Raw genomic sequence first — 16,602 nt, 5'->3', positions numbered from 1 at the left:
TATCAAGGCAGATTTATGTGTGTACTTAGCATATTTTATATATACCCTAAAGGAAGAATATATTGAAGTGTTTTGCAAATCAGAAACCATGTCCACTCTTAAGCTCCCTGCTAGTACAGGCCAGGCATTTTCTGATGGAGTGTCTTTCGACTGACAGTGCTCTAGTTGCAAATCTGACCTTCCTGTGGCAGTGAGAGAAAGGAACCCCTCTGGCCCCCCATCACCAAGGGAAATGTTGCTTCTGAGATGATCATCTTGGGTGTCCGGGAGTGTCAGTTATGCAGATCCTGTACATTTTGCTATTATGTTTTTCCTTTGCCTGGGACAAATGATCTGGTGGCCCAGTCTTTCCTGAACTATAAATCCATCTCCTTGCCTTTGGTGATGCGTGGGTGTGCAGATTACATTGGTTCTGTGTCCCAGCTCCCCCTAGCTGCCTTCTCATCACCCTTTAGCTCATTTTGCTGCCATTTCTTCAGCCTTTGCCTTCCTTTTATTTACTTTTATTCCTGTTAAAACACTGTATGTTCTAGCTTTGCAAAGATTTCCCCTGCTGCACTCCCAACAGTGTCTTCTGGTGTCTGTGGGACATTAACTATCCTTGATGTTTAGAATCACCTATTGTCATGGGGATCCCAACCCCATGGTACCTCCTGGAAGAAATCCTTCACCACCTCTTTAGCCACAGACGTATCTCAGCACTGATGACACAGGCAGATCATCAAATTTCATCTCCATGGCCACAGCTGAGACACAGGGATCGATGGGATCAACATTAAAGCCTCTCTCCTTGCTGATAAGTTACTCCCTTGGCCACTCCAGTGTCTGTTCATTGCACTCAATTGTTAGCACAAATTCAACCTTTGTTGTTCTCTTTCTGCTGAAGGTCCTTCCTAACTCCAGAGCTCCTTCCTGGAGCCCAGAAGCAATGAAAAGAAGCACTGTTTCTTTTTCCTCTGTACACAGGAACTACTTTTTTCACTTCTGAAATGCCCAGGCATCTATTTCCCTATTTCTATGGGACCACCTCTGTGTCAGGGCCCACATTCTGCTGTTGTTCAGAGCCTCCATCCCATGGCCCTTTCCTGGTTTTCCTACAGCCTGCACGGCTTTGGCTCTGTTGGCAGCTCATCTACAGAGACATGGAGTCTCAGTGGTTTACGTCCATCCCCCTCTCCCCAGTCTTTGAGGATTGCATTTGTTATTCCTTCTGGAGAACTCTGACATCTCAGTCTCTTTAATGAACTGTTCCAGCTGAGCTTGGCTCAGCTTGAGAATTTCTCCAGGAAGAATCCCTGTCAAAGTATATCTAATCCACTGGGGTGATCTAAACTGTGAACTTGGTGTCTAGCTGGAAAGCTGGCTGGAAGAACAAGAAAGGAGTTGACATCAGTGTTCGTTTTCTTCTACTTGTGTGGTACTAGTAGCAAGAAAAGTCTCTGGCATTCTGGTATGCAATAAACCCAAGTGAACCCTTGCTCTATGTGTTTCTTGTTAGTACATAGCCTGAAAAAAAGAGGCATGGTTTCAGAAATGAAAGAAATGAGTTAATTTCCCCAAAAAACTGTAAATCATATCTTCGATCAGGCATCTGGAATGGCCTGGAAGCAGCTCCCAAGCTCAAGGAAGTTCTGAACACTCAAATCTGGCCAAAAAACTAATGTTTCTGCTAGGCTGCTTAACCCAGTAATCTGGCAACAAAGAGTAAAAGTAGCAGCTTTGGGATAATATGGTATTGTCTAAAATATAGACAATGCAATATCGTTAGTGGTTTTGTCACAAAGATGGCTCTTCAGTGCATTCCTACTGACTGCAGATTGTACCTACTTCAGCAGGAACACATAGTTTTGCCTCTCTTGCTCCAAAATGAGCTCTTAATAATGGAGAAAAATAAAGACCAATTCATCCAGAGGGTTGTCTGTTATGACTAAGCCCCTGCTTCTGGTGACTAACGAATCTGCTCTTGGGGGTAAATGCTTGAAACATAAGAGAAATAAAAGGACTAGATAATGGGTAATCCATGGGAATAAATCCCATTATATAATTGTGTCTTATCACATGCTGCACATTGCTGGCGGCCCCTGAGGTAATTGCTTTTCTGAAGGGCATCAGGGCCTTTGTAACTAGCCTCCTCCTCCCCAGCAGGTAATGAGGACAAACACCGTGTTGGGAAGAAAGGGAAATCTCAGTGGAGAAGCTGAACAACTGACCATTGTCATCTTAATTGTATGAGTGATGCTAATTTAATAAAGCTCTGTTCTTTGGAGGAAACTGGTTTCAGAAGTTGCTGAATGCCAGAGCATGTCTCTCCAGGAACATCAGTAGTTGTGGCATTCGTTTTCACGTGCTCCAGCATCTTGCAGGGAGAAAATGACGGAAGAGATCACATGTGCTACATTCCGCTACTTCCACTAACTTTAATCCCGTGAAATTAACCAGCTTTGCGCCAGGGCTGGGGCAGGGCCGTAGCTTGCAGGTGTTTTTAGCAGGTGAGGAAATGTTGGCGTGAGAGTGAAGGGGAAGGGGGCCAAGACCCCCGAGCTGTAGGAAAATCTCCAGCCCCTGTTTTTCCCTGTAAGTGTGACAAGGTCACAGCATCACCTAGAGATGCTCTTCCTTCTGCTTTCTCTCACGAGGGTGACGAGAGGAAGCGTGGGCATGACCTCCCAGGGCTAAACACGCTTTACCTCGGCTGTGCGGCCAGCTGCTGTCCAACAGTCCCCTCTCCTTGGTCCTGCCTTATTGCCCAGCTGCAGGCTCCGCCCACACGGGAGCACTTAGACATGGAAACGCGTTCCCCGATGGCTGCCCGGCCTCGGCTGAGGGACGGGGAGCCCCAGTTACTGACTACACGGTCCCAAGGCCGCAGAGCTAACGCGGGCTGCGGCGGCCCCGGGAGCGCTGGGGGCCGTTACGGCCGTTGGGCGCGCGGACTACGGCTCCCGGCAGCCCCCGCGCGGCGCTGAGGGGCGCTGGGGGGCCGCGGCCTCCGCGCCGCCCCTCCCTCCCTTCCCTTCTCCGCGGCCAGCCCGGGAGCGCGGCTGCTGCCCCCGCCCAGCCCGGCCCGGCCCCGCCTCGCCTCGCCCCGCCCTCTCGGCGGCAGCAGGGCGTCTGCGGCACCTGCCCGGCGGAGCGCTCGCTCCCTGCGGCCGGCGCCCGCCCGCCCCGCCGCGATGGCGGATCCCGCCGAGTGCAGCATCAAAGTGATGTGCCGGTTCCGGCCCCTCAACGAGGCGGAGATCCTCCGGGGGGACAAATTCATCCCCAAATTCAAGGGCGACGAGACGGTGGTCATCGGGGTGAGTGTGCCGCATCGCTCTGCCGGCTGCGCGGTGCCGCCACGGGGCGAGCATCCCCCCCCGCTCCCCCTGCGCACTGGGGCGAGCGTGTTCTCCCTGGGCAGAGCGTCCCTCCCCGGCGTCCCGCCGCAGCCCCACAGCTCCCACCTCCCCACCACCCACCGGCCCCGCGCCCATTGTTCCCGCTGCGGCGGAGCGAGGGAGGGGCGGCGGCGGTCTCCGCGGGGCCCGCTCCCCTCTGGGGGGGCTGCCCTCCGCTACGGCGGCCGGGGGGCTGCGCTCCCCCTGGGGGTCGCCGGCCGGGCCCGGGGAGGGAAGGGGAGGGGGCTGCCGAGCTGGCGCTGATGTCATGCCGGTGACTGGGCATGCTCGCCGCGCTCCGCGGGGGCGGCCGTCCGCGCCTCCGCCGCGCCCCTGCGGCAGCCGCCGCGGAAAAGTTTTCCCGGTGCGCGGGGGGCCGCGGTGGGATCCCCGCGGCGGGGGATGCCCTCGGTCGGGGCAGCGGGAGCACTCTGCAGCGACATCACCCCCCGCCCCGCGCGGAGCCCTGCCGGGCGAGACAAAGCCGGGGCGGCCGTGGAGCTGCAGGGGTGTCCCCGGGGCCAGCGGGGGCCGGGGCGGGCTGATGCGCGGAGCCCGTCCCGCACGGCCGCCGCCGCCGCCCGGTGAGAGCTGGCAGGGTGCGCCGAGGCGCCGGCGCCGGCGGGGACCTGCGGAGCAAGCCGAGGGGTGCGTGAGCACCGTTAGTTAACGTGACCCACGCGGGGCGAAGTTCTTTCTTCTCATGTAAAGAAAAAAAACCAGCATCGAGTCCACTACTCGCAGCAAGAACGTACCCAAGCTCGGCGTTCTGCCCACGCTCCGGAGGGCGTAGGCTGTTCACAATAGCAACGGCTTGGAAATGGATAAAGTCTGCGTGAACCGGAGCCCTCCGTGTAGCTGTGCCCCCGCGGATCGGGATGTGGCTCCTCTGCTGAGTGTCGAATATGGCGTTCACCGCCCTGTTCGTCACCCGTGCACAGCAAAGTGCCTTTGGGTTTTCGTTCCCGGAGCTGGAGTGTTCCAGAGCTGGTTGGGGTCGGGGGTCTGTGGTGTGCTGGTTTTGGTGGGTGTACACACACAACACCAGGCGCTTGAACTCCAGTTACGGTTTTGGTTGACTATCTAACCAGCCCACGTCTTGGGTGCTTTGTTTTGTGCGTTGGTCTCCTGTGGTTAAACCCATGAGATGATCCGTACCGTATTACAATACAGAGATCTTAAAACTAATCGATAGTACAAAGAAGGACCGATTACCTGGATGATTTGTCAAGATTCTTATTAAAACCTTCAGTTTCTAATAAACTTAATATCATGGATAGTTGGAAAGCAGTTGTGGAAAAGCATGGAGAAAAATCAGCCAATGTGGACATAAATGGCCAACTTGTGTATCTTGATTCATTTTAAAATATTTTCTGAGTAGCCAGATTACTTTTCTTTATTCAGAGGTTAAAGTTGTAACACCGGTAGCAACCTCTTAACAAAGGAGTAATCGGTAGGTTATCAGTCTCAACAATGCAGGGCTGCCTTCGGGCAACAAACTTTCCTTTCTGGAAGGGAAAGTGTAACTGTAGCGCAGTCATTTGGACGTTTGAGAAACAAATGCCAGCAAATTCCCTTCTCTCCCTTCAATAAATAAATCATCAGACCTATGAAAAGTAGATTAAAATACACTTAGTGTAAATTCCTTAACAATGCTATTAAGAGAAGTAACATTTAGATTCCTTTCCCCTTCCTCAAGTGAAGGTGCCAGTATTTAAGGCATCTTTATCTATAAAGTATCTTTTGTCTGGGAAAACAGTAGCTGTGATGCTATGGAAAACAGTCCTTCTGTCTTGCAGGCAGGAGCCAATTCCTTTAGCACAGGGGAAAAGGAAAAATACCAACAACTGTCAATTTCCCACCCTGTAAAAACAAACCAAAATGTAGAACTGCACCAATGGGTTTGTTAGTATAAATACATACAAGTGTTTCTTTTTATATCTATTCCATTTGGCAGGATCATTTTGGGGGGTTATTTGCCATCTTGAGGATCTAGTCAGAAGCTCAGAGTGTGCTTTTCCTTTCCCTTCACAGGTCTTTTATTTGGGTGCACTCCTTAGTCTTGTTGACTAGTGCGATAAGTCCTCAAAGACAAACCAGCCAGACAGGCTTCCATGAGGATATTTGTACTTGTGCACATGTAAATGAACATTACAAGCCTTCCATATTCTTTTTTCCTCTTTATTTGCAGTGCTGAGCTGGCTGAGCTCTGGCATAATGGGATGCACAGCGGATGCCACTGCAACATGGCAGTGCTACTGCTTCCTGTTGTTTACTGCTTTAGGGTGGCTGCTTAGCACCAACAAATAATACCTGGCTGGGATGAGGAATCCCAGTTCTGGTGGAAGGCACTACCAGAGTAGATTCCATCTAGAAAGGTGGGATTTTAGTCTTCAAAAGCTCTTAGAAACATAATCTAAAGCAAAAATAAACTGGAACCACTTTTCCCCCCCGTTTGTTTTACTGGAGCGTTTGGAAAGCACTGCAGTGCAGCTTTCATTTTTGATCCATAAAATAGTGGCAAGGGGTTCTGTTAAAATGTAAAGAACCAAACCAGCAACCCTCCTTGAGGAATTCTGTCATCAGGCAAGAAAAAAACCAAATATTAAAACGTTTTAAAGGAAATTGCTGGGGTTTTGTCTGACTAGTAAGTCTGAATAAATTTACTTCTCCTTCCCAACAAACAACTGTGGGGAAAATGCTTCCTTTTTCAACTTCCCACCATCACCTCCCATCATACCTCCCTAGGGCTTCGAGCAGGTTTTCCAACAAGAAATAGAGATCTCTACTCCATGCTGTTTCTTGAAAGCAATGAAGGAAGTTTGGCAGCTGAGGCTTGGGTTTCCCCAGGATGTCTTTCACACCTGTCTAGGAATCTGTCTCTGTGATTGCATGGTTCAGAGGTCTTTGTCAGGGAAGTCCTAGGGCGATGGCCTCACTCAGTTTAAGCTGGTTAAACCCCTCAGAGTTGGGATTTGACTCCATGTCTTATACTCTGGCTTCCTCCATCCCTCTTCATATGCTTTGCACATGCAATGCAGTCAAGCAGGGAAGATTAAAATGTCTTACTTTAAATTGTCCTTCACTTAAATCAAAGGAAACCCACTCTCTAGCTTTGTATTTTGATCCTCCTTTAACATTTAAAATACAGTGGTAAATCCATCTCTTTCTTTTGTGTTTACCTACCCAACAGTCTCAACAGACTGCAGCTTCATTTTATGTTCCTGCTCCCCTGCAACCTCAAGGTGACTTTCTGATTGATTGTGTTGGCTGACATACCTAAAAATGTGTTTTTTCTAGCTGGCTTCCTTCTTATGGTCTTGTCAGAGAGTGTGGAGCTCTTTGCTGTGGTAAGCAACTGAGGCATCCTTCTGGTGTGTGGTTTCTTCGTGATTCTCCCTGTTCCTCTGTGCTTTTATTCCTGAGCATCTGCAATGGAGGATGCAGAGAGGCTCAGCATCTAGTGGGATGCTCCCCATGAGGAAACTGTTCTGGTTTAGCTTTATGGGTGAGAGTGTTTCCAACCCTTCCCCCTCCCCCCCCCCCCCCCCCCCCGTTAAATATTTAGGAATCGAGTTGTGAAGGAGACAGGGTTTTCACCTGCTGTTTCTGTGAAGTCCTGGGTGACTGCTTCCCTTTAGTGCAAGGCTGATCTCAAACTGATTTTTCAGCCAGGTACCTCCCGTTTAGCAAGGAGAACGTCTGAAACGAATATTTGTAGCCGTCTCGGAAACATCACGTTAGTATTTTACGAGGAAGGGGATAAAAGCCTCTTCATTCTGGTTGTCAGCTGCTGTTGGTGCTGCGGCGCCAGGGCACGAGCGAAGCGCGGCTCAGCAGGAGCTGCCGAGCGCCGCAGCCCCTCTCGGCACAGCACCCGCGAGAGCGACGGGTCCCTGCAGCACTCTGCTTCACTCACATGGGGGGAAATCCTGTTCTTTCGTCTATGAAACGTCATCCTCAAACCAGCAAACCCGGTACTCTGCCGCTGTGTGATGGTCACCGCTGTTTTGCAGTGTCATAAGCCAGGAAAGAAAGGAAAACACAGGTTGATGGCTGATTCCTTTGCAGTGGGTTGGGTGGAATCCGAGCGGGGTGGGGTTTAATACTCCTGCTGGAAATACTGTTTGGAATGTCTTGTGGAGAGATTCCCACTTATTTCTATCCCTGGAATATTTGGATACCTTTTACCTTTATGTATGCCAGTGAAATCGGGAGAACTTGTACTAGTGAAAAGTGGACATGTCCTTAAGTCCTTCCTATACAGAGATCTCTGTATGTTGTTAAGCAGTTACCATTCTGTGGTTAAGATAGACCTAAAAAAAGACAACTCCTGGCAAAGCAGATAAATGTCTAGTTAAAAACAAATACAAATGATAAACCCTACCATGTGCTGCTTTTTCATGGGGTGTGGTACATTGTGCTTCTCACAAGAAGGCAAGCAACCATCTCTACCTCAAAATACACAACCGTTGTGCTTATGGAGGATTTGTTCATGATGTGTCTATAAATACCTTTCATAAGAAGCTCCTACTGGTTCGATGTAGGATGTGAAGTGAGGTGGGATTTGTGTCTTGATGTAAGATACGTCAATGGGGATGTAGCATGTCATTTTCCTAGCAGAACACTTAATCTGGGAAGCTAATGCTTGCTTTGTCTCCCAGCATCTTTGGTGTGGTTTCCAGTGAAGGCTGAGCAAGTTTTGTATGAAAGCTTTTGTGAAGGAGTCTTGTGAGGCACAAATAACTGACATAGCTAAACATGACATTTCTATGGAATCTATGGTGTCTGAAAACACCAGGAGCTGACAAATACCTTTGTGGGAGCTGTTTGTGATCCTCCTACACCCTAAGATTTCCCTGTGCCCTGCCACAAGCTTCAAACACCTCTAACCTGCTGCATTTTCCTGTTTTGTGCATGAGATGAACCACGACGTGCTGTGCTCATTCCCCCGTGGCTTTGGGCTACGTTGCTTTCAGGTCAGACTATTTCCAGAGCAGCAGCAGGAGCACAAGACTGACAGATCAGGCTCTTGGGGGTTTTTTTGGGTGATTTCTCTCAGCAGCCTAAGCCAGTAGATATCTCAGGAAGATGTGGAAGGCTGTAGATCGTAGCATGTTGCTGTACATTTGGGAAAGAACAGGTACAAGATAATTCTGCTGGCTCTGGATGGCTCTTCTGTGCCTTGCAGAAGAAACGGTTTCATCTACTGAAGAACTGGTGCAGTAGCCATTCAGGGAGCTGCTCCTGTGTGTGATATTTAAAGAGAGTAGTTGTGTTCCTCAGGCATGCTGCTGTGCTTCACAGTTATTTTCAGGCGCTTGTGCAGATGGTTAAAACCATGGGACTGAGGAGACGACCGGCACAGTAGGTTTTCGGGTCTCTTTTTACAGTGCGTTGGTTAAAGGATTAAACTGTTCTGGATCTAATTAGCAAGAAATATGATACATTTATTTCTTGACACAGAGATACTCCCAAAAAGCACTGACACAAACATAATGTACAAGCATTACTTTCTCTCTCTGTAATGTAAACTGGGGGAACTGCAAGAAGTCTCGGATCTTCTTCAAACCCCAAACATTCTCCTTCTCCACCACCAGCCTTTGCATCTGTCCAATCCCATCACCTGGGCTGTAGGTGATGTGGGTCAGTAGGGGATGAGGAGATACCTTTCCTAAGGAAACACTATGGCTTTGCATGAGGATTTGGCTTGTGCAGAGCTTTGAAACGTGGTCAGGGTGTGCCATTGTTAGCAGAGTAGCAAGTGGCCGGTACAAGCAATGCCCTCGTGTCTGCCCAAGCCCTGGGATGCACTACAGGGATCAGGATGAGCAGCAGCTGATTTGGCTCCTGAGACTGGGTTGGCACTGAACCAGTTTTCTAAGGTACTCCTGAGATCGAGATACCTCCTTCTCAGTTAAAGCTCAAAGCAAAAGCCTCAGCTTGTTAAATGCTGCTTGGCATATTCTCGTTAGATTTAAGCACAGATAGTCACTTCTGCAAGGACAGTGTGGTTTGGGGGGGTTGTTTGGTTTTTTTCCTGAATCCTTTGCTGTTTCTCTTCTGGAAAGAATACTCTTTCAAGCTAATCTATAAGTGTGGAACTGGGGGAAAAGTATTTGACAGAGATCAATGTGTGTTGTATGTGCTTTTGTGTTTCCTAAAAACGTAGTGAGAAATGACGTGCAAAACCAGTGTCTGTTTTTGATGGGTGGTGATAGAAAGATGATTTACTCAAAATACAAAGCTTATTATTTCTTCACCACAACAATTTCCCTTTTGTGTTTTCTTTGGCCATCAAAAGCTTTTTTTAAAATCTTTTTCTAATCCCACCTTGGATATATTTTTCTAAAGACATCTTCATCATACAGACCTATCCTGTCAAAGCCATGGATTATGCTTTGAAACTTAAGATGTAGGTGATATATTTCAATGAGATAGATTATCAAACAACTGGCAAATGTACCCTCACACCATTCTCAGTGTTGCCTTTTTCCTCTGGTGCAGGATGCTTTTAGTTGAGACCAGAAGGTTTGGGCCATTCGGCATCTATCCTCACATAGCTCATTCCAGCTTGTTGCAGTCTTTGTTTCCTTCCCCTGAGACACTGTAGTTAGTCACTGGTGTTTGGATTCGCTTTTGCAAATGGCTGTTCAGTCTGTTACAGTCAGATTTATTGGTATTTGGGGAGGTCTGGGGGTACTTTTTTTCTCTGCATCATTGGAGATGATTTCTCCTGAAGCTTCCTGCCCTAAATGAAGGCTTAACGTGCAGAGAGGAAGCTGTGAGGGACTGATGTGTGCTTACATCTCCACGTATTGTTCCAGTGTTTCAAACTGTGCCAGAAGAATAAAAGCTGTTACAAAAGAGGAAATGAAGGATGAGATGCCACTTATGAGTCTTTAATGTTAATGTGCTTTTCTCTGTAGCAGGTTTTTGAGGATTGGGACAGGGAGGGGCTAGTTCCCTAAAAACAGATGTTTAGGAGAAAAGATTATTTCATTTAGCTTTTTTTGACAGTTTTTAACTAGGCTGTTGACAACCTTGGTATTATCTTTGGTGTTCATCCTGTTATGATTAAAATGACTCACCTTAGGATTTGTTTTCTTCCAAATTCACTTGTTCTGAAATGCCTAATGTGTTTCCAGGCACTAACATGCATTTCTAGCTGCAAGCAGCACATGTGAGCAAGCTGCAGAGCTGCAACACCCTCAGATCTCACAGCTGTGTGTTCTTAAAGGTGGGATCTTCCTCTCACCGAGGACAGTGTTAAACACTTTGTATCATCAGTATTTGTCACTTCTGTTGTTTGAAGGTTTCAGTGTGCCTAAACCCAGCTGTGTTGTGCACTGGCAATACCGTAAGCATAGGGAAAAGGGGAGTTGTGGCCATGTGTTGAAAAGAGGGCAGTGGCATAGAAGAAAGAAATGAATGGGGTGATCTGTTCTCTGTTGGGAAAAGGAGCACAGAGAATCCAGTTTCAGTGGCTTGGGATGGTCGTGTTGCTGATGCATTTCTTGTTGAATTCTGGCTGGTTTAGTTGCATATAAAAGTGCTTTTGGAATTTGGCGTGAATGTTTTCATCAAAAGGTCCCTCCTACACAGGACGATGTGTTTGTGTCATCTTTAGTGTTTCTGTTTCCTTAAGACAGACTGCAGTCCTGTGCACTGGATGTTTTGTGTCTGTTTTTGCTGGATCCCTTTGAGCTTGACACAGAATCACAGAACAGTAGGGATTAGAAGGGACCTCTAAAGATCATCAAATCCGACCCCCCTGCTCAAGTGGGTCTGCCTACATCAGACATGATGTGTTTTAATGCAGCCCACCACCACCAGACACAATTACCTACCAACTGCTGTCAGACACTTTCTTGTGTTGCTGCAGCCTTTTAAATCTTGGAGGTCAACAACCAAGGTAAGACTCATTCAGAAAAGGTATTTACTAAGTTACTCAACTGGCTGAACAGAAAGTGTATTCCTGTGAGAATGAGTCTTGGTTCAGGGTCTGCTCTCAGTTCTTTTGTTTAGACCCAGGATGCTGCAGGGTGAGGCAGAGAAGCTCTGCTTTGGCAGTGGGCTGAAAAATGACAGGACACTACATCTGAGTCATTTGAGACAACAGCCAGGGTGTGCAACCTGGGTTCATCTGTGCTTCAGCTGATGCTGCGGCTGCAGAAGCAGGAAAGCGATTTGGAGCTGCTCAGTAATAGCTCAACACTTTTGACTGTGGTGCAGCCAGTGTTTGTTTTTCTAGCTCCACTGGAAAGTGCATATTGGATTACTGAGTTTGGGTGACGGCTTTGGGAATTGGGAAAATATCTTTATTCAGTTTTATTGGGTTTTTAAGTGTGAAAACGTGACATACTTGAAAAAAACCCCAAACCAGCACAGCGGAAAAACCCCACTTCACTCCAAAATATCCAAAATGGGATGCCTGAGACTCTTAAAAGATGTGGTAGGCGTAGCATTTCTGGTGGATTCCTGGTTTTATCCAGCTGCTGGAAAGAGCCAAGCCATTTCTCTATGTTTATGGCCTATTTGGTTCTTGACTTTTTATGGGATGTCCTGGAAACGCCCGTGATTGTTATCAGATTCCCAGTAGGATATTGATAATTGGTCCCACGACAGCTTCAGAAAATGCAGATTTTCAAATTAATGAGATAGAGTCTATTTGAAAGCAAGAATGTTGGATTTTTTTTTCCCCATGAGAAATGAGTACTCGGAGATAAGAACTTAAATATTTAATAGCAGCCCTCTTAGATGTCTTTGCTAAAAGTGATGCACTTCTTCACTCTCTGCTAAAAGAAATCTTACTCTGCTCCCTAGTTATAGTGATGGATGGGAGATGCTGTTAGTTGGTGTAAGACTCTTATTGGGGTTATTTTTCCCAAAAAGCTGTTTATTTTGAAACTGTTGTTAAACATTTCTGTTGCATGAGGAGGATGTGATACCCGGAAACACGTTTTCTTATGTGGCAAATGCCCCAAGGGCTTACAGTAACTTTGACTGTACTCCTGAACAAAATGTTAATGACTTGACTTAGGTATTGTTGCTATGACACAGCCTTTTCTATTTAGTTGTCCTTGTGGCAGCCTGTGAGGAAAAGAAGACCTCCTATTGCAGGGGTTGAAAGTTGGCTTTTAAGGTTACATTGGGAACCTATAGAGATACACAAGTACCATTCTGGCTGCTAGATTATTCTCTCACTTAACACATGATGTGCAGGAGACCGTTATCTGAATTGAGGTAACTGGGTTAGTGAATATTTTTAGCAAGGCTGTTAACAAAAGTTGGTTTTTTCTGCAGTTGTAATCTCTTTTCTTGACTGTACAGTTCTCCTGAATTGCTTGAATCTGTATTTAGGCCAACAGTGAGAGGTGGATAATGCTGCAACTTCTCACAGAGCTTTGAGATACTGTATTGTTCACTTAGTATGTTCCAAACATCTTCTAAGGAAAGTCATCTGGCTTGTTTTTGATCCATTGCTCTGTAGTACAAATAGCTGAGCAGCTGTGCTTGCAGGCACTAGAGCCTGGTGAGGGAAGCACTCAGTGCAGTTGGAGGATGTGTATATCTATGTGTGTATCTGTATGCACATTGGGCTAGCTCATAACACACAGTGATGATCCATCAAGAGGTGCTTATACAGATACAAGCAGACAGCAAATGTGTGCCTCTTGCCTCATTTTCTGTGTACCTGGCAGAATTTGCTGATGGCCTGGTCAATGCCATGTGCCTTTTGGAAATGCAATGACTTCTCTGACCCTGGGAAGCCATGCTACTCCTAGGTCTTACTGCTGATGCTCTTAGCTGTTTCAGTTACTCTGCAAACACAGCAGAGTAACACAGAGTCTGCATTCATACAGCTCAATCTTCTCTGGCTGCAGCAGTTTTCCTCTTTAGCAGCCCAACACTGACTTTTGTCTGTATAAATCACACTAAATACCACTACTGAAGATGGACCTATTAGTCTTGAACTGCTATCCCCATGTTATAGCCATCCTCTCCTTCTCTCCCCTTTTATGTTACACTTTATGTTTCCCCCCCCCCCCCCCTTTATATTACCCTCTTTTCCCTGTCTCTCTTTATTGCATTTTGTTTGGTTTACTCCTCTTAGAACCTATTTGTATGCTTTTTTATTGTCTTACCACTTTCTGGGTCAACCAGAAACAGCCAGTAGAAAACTCTGCTGTCATTTTAGAAACGTATTGCCATGACTATTTTTCACTTTATGGCATCTTTTACAGTTTAACTTCAAAGCAAAACAGTTCAATGATGCAAATAAATCTTGAAGCAAAGTTAATCTTGCTATACAGAAGCATGTGTTTCTTTATACTTGAGCAAAATGTTTGCTTCTGTTGGTAATAGAGGATTTATTCTGTCCATCTCTTGCTTTATGTGCAGCCCAGATTTTCTAAGTATTGTAGAATAACCTTAGCTATAAACTTCAAACAAAACTGTTGCCAGCATAAACAATGTATTTTGATTATACCATATGTGATCTTGGGGCTGTGAAGCACTGTGTAAGAGTTGCCTTCCCTCCTTCTGTGCAGGAGGAAGGTAGGACTATGCTGCAAAGAGCTGATGGAAGTACCTAAGGTACTTCATACCTGACATGTTGCATGAACCAGTGGCACAGCTGGGGTAAAACCAAATGAGAAATGGAAGCCTCTGCTAGTCAGTCCCTGGCTTGGGAAACACCCAGTTCACCTGCAGAACTGCTCCCCTTGGGGAAAAAGGTGCTGAGATGAGTCACTGCTGCCTTCATCCTCTAATCAAGGTGTTTGAAGGCTGCTTCTCTGAGACAGCTACGAGTGTCTGTAGATGCAGGGAGCACAGCACTGAGTGTCTGTAGGTGTAGCACTGGCCACCTCAGTGGGAGCAGGGAGAAGCTCAGCCTCTGTTCTATGTCCTCTGGCAGAAGGATGGGAGCTGGCGCAGAGGGAAGCGGCTCCTGGTGCTGCCTGCAGTGCTTTGTGCTGGCTGCAGAGCTGGCCCAGAGGCTTATGGAGAGGCTTGTTTTCTAGAAGCAGACTCAACTACTACTCTCCTCTTTTTTGTTTTTAAGATTCACTTCTGTCACAATTGGTCAATAGTATAGAACTTAATATGGGACTGCTTTTTCTCTTCAAATTAAGAGGGCTGTCTCCTTGTTATGTTTTATGATACATACGTGTGCTGTTTCAGCAAAGGCAGCACTTTATGAATGTAGAATGTTAAATGAACCAAGTATATTGCTCTTCTGGTGTGATGCAGCTTTTGACCTGAATAGAGCTTGCTTTTGGCCTGGTTTGGATTCAGTCTTTGTAGTATAACTGAACACACCTGGATGTGACTGGCAAGTGACCTCATCAGCTCCTTGATTCCCTGTTTATACAATGACAATGCTCCTTGCTCTTCTCTTACCTGTTACTGGGTTTGGTGGCTTTCATTTCAGGGTTTTCTGATTGTTGGTACAACCATGGCAGTTGCTGGTACACACTTTGGTTTCATTTTGAGAAAGTCATTTGAGACTTTGTCTAGAACACAAGAAGCCTGACAGCTGAAGCAGCTGCATTCTTGCTTGTGGAGGTGGGAATTCAGAGCAATTATTCTGTTCTGGAGACCGTCACCTTCTGCCTTTAGGATTTGGAGTAAATTGCTGTCTACCTATCCCACTTTTCACCAGAGCCATCACTAACAGTGTACATGTGTGTCCACCACACACGATGGCTGAACTGTGTGAACGCCGTCATAGGTGTGGGCAAAGGCTGGAGCAGCAGCAGGAGCTCCTGCTGAGAGCTGGATAGGGACACAGCAGCAGCACTGTCCTGCTGCTACAGCTCTGATGCTGCACTGGAGGATTTTACACAATCATTCAAGTGGAGCATTGCTCATAAAGATGCCCTGTTGCCCTGGATGCGTGCAGCAGGCAGCATTCAGCCTCTCTAGGTAAGCTGCTGTGGAGGGCAAGCGGACAGCTCCTGCTTGATGTGTCTGGGAAGCTACCTCTCTTGATAGGGGGGTAAGGGAGAAGGGCCTGATGAAGATGAAGAAGAGGCTGTGTTCAGTTACCCCTTATCTCCAAGGCTGAGCTGGTTTGTGTAATGAGACCCATTTGCTTTATACTTTTGCTTTTTACTGTTATTGCAGTCTACCATTTGGAGGGGCATGGATTTCAGAGACTTCGGGGTCTAGCACATGTAAAATAGATAAAGACAAATAGATAGATAGACAAGAGACCTTTTTGGCTTCAAGACTAAGAGGGTTTTCTTTGAAATAGTTCCAAATGATAAGCTTAAAGGTAAGCAGGGTGGCTGGAGGTTGGAGTCCATCAGCAGAAAGGCTTGTGGCTTAACAGGGACAGCAGCCGCTTATGCTGATGTAAACAAAAGGTCTTAACGACACTTTTCACCCTCCTTAGCCTCCTTATTTTCTGCAGGTTGTCAGTCCTGTGTGGTGCAGGGTTTGTTTGTTTCTGCTAGAGAAAAATGAGACTAAGAATCCTGATTTACATTCAAGTACTGTGTTTATGTGTCTGTCATTTTATAGGTCATGGTCCTCTCTCCATCTTCATTTTCACGCTGGGTATAAAAACAGTACAAGAACTTTCTCTCGTGTTCAAGCATTTAATGTGGTCACTTTTAATGCCTCCTGAACACTATAAGAGAACAGAGTGTGGCAGACCAGTTTGTACCCTGCTTTGAAGATTTGGGAAATGCGGAAGGAATAGATAAGCATTACTAAATCTGATAACAGAATTACTGTCAGACCATTCCAGCCAGCATTGCCTGTTTCTGGCTAATTTAGTAGCATGCAGGGCTGCTCTGCTGATCTTGTTGCTGTGCTCTAACAAGAGATATGATGTTATGTGCAAGCTGTAATGCATTTCTAGCTGCAGGGAAAGCACAGGAAGGGGTTGTGAGCCAGAAAAATCTATGTTTGCACTTAGAAAACCCCCAAATTACCAAAGAAGGTCCAAGCAGTGTATTGCAAAAAGAAGTTCTGCAGCTCTTTGTTCTTACAAAGTTCACAGGAGTGTTATGTGTGCCTCTGTCTGTATTCTAACCAGCTCTATAACACTACTCTTATTCATATTATTTGTGTAAGAGTTTGAGCTATATTCTGTGTAGTAAGGCAATCAGAACCCCTTTGCCAGCTGTCCAGGAAAGCATAACTTGTCACCACTAATTTCTCACTGTGGGACAAGTTGGTGTAGATATTCTCGCTACCAAATGCAATG

General features: G+C 46.6%; 1 protein-coding gene across 1 annotated transcript in view; it reads left to right on the top strand.

The window, feature by feature from the left end:
* The first annotated feature begins 3,173 nt into the window (after nucleotides 1-3,173).
* KIF5C (kinesin family member 5C) overlaps nucleotides 3,174-16,602 on the top strand; it is a 76,365-nt gene continuing 62,936 nt past the window's right edge. Inside the window, exon 1 of the mRNA XM_062004681.1 lies at nucleotides 3,174-3,299. Coding sequence (XP_061860665.1) covers nucleotides 3,174-3,299 — 126 coding nt within the window. The remainder of the gene's footprint in view (nucleotides 3,300-16,602) is intronic.

Source organism: Colius striatus, chromosome 11 (genome assembly GCF_028858725.1).
Source record: "Colius striatus isolate bColStr4 chromosome 11, bColStr4.1.hap1, whole genome shotgun sequence".
Taxonomy (NCBI): Eukaryota; Metazoa; Chordata; class Aves; order Coliiformes; family Coliidae; genus Colius; species Colius striatus.
This window is presented reverse-complemented; position numbering and strand designations above follow the sequence as displayed.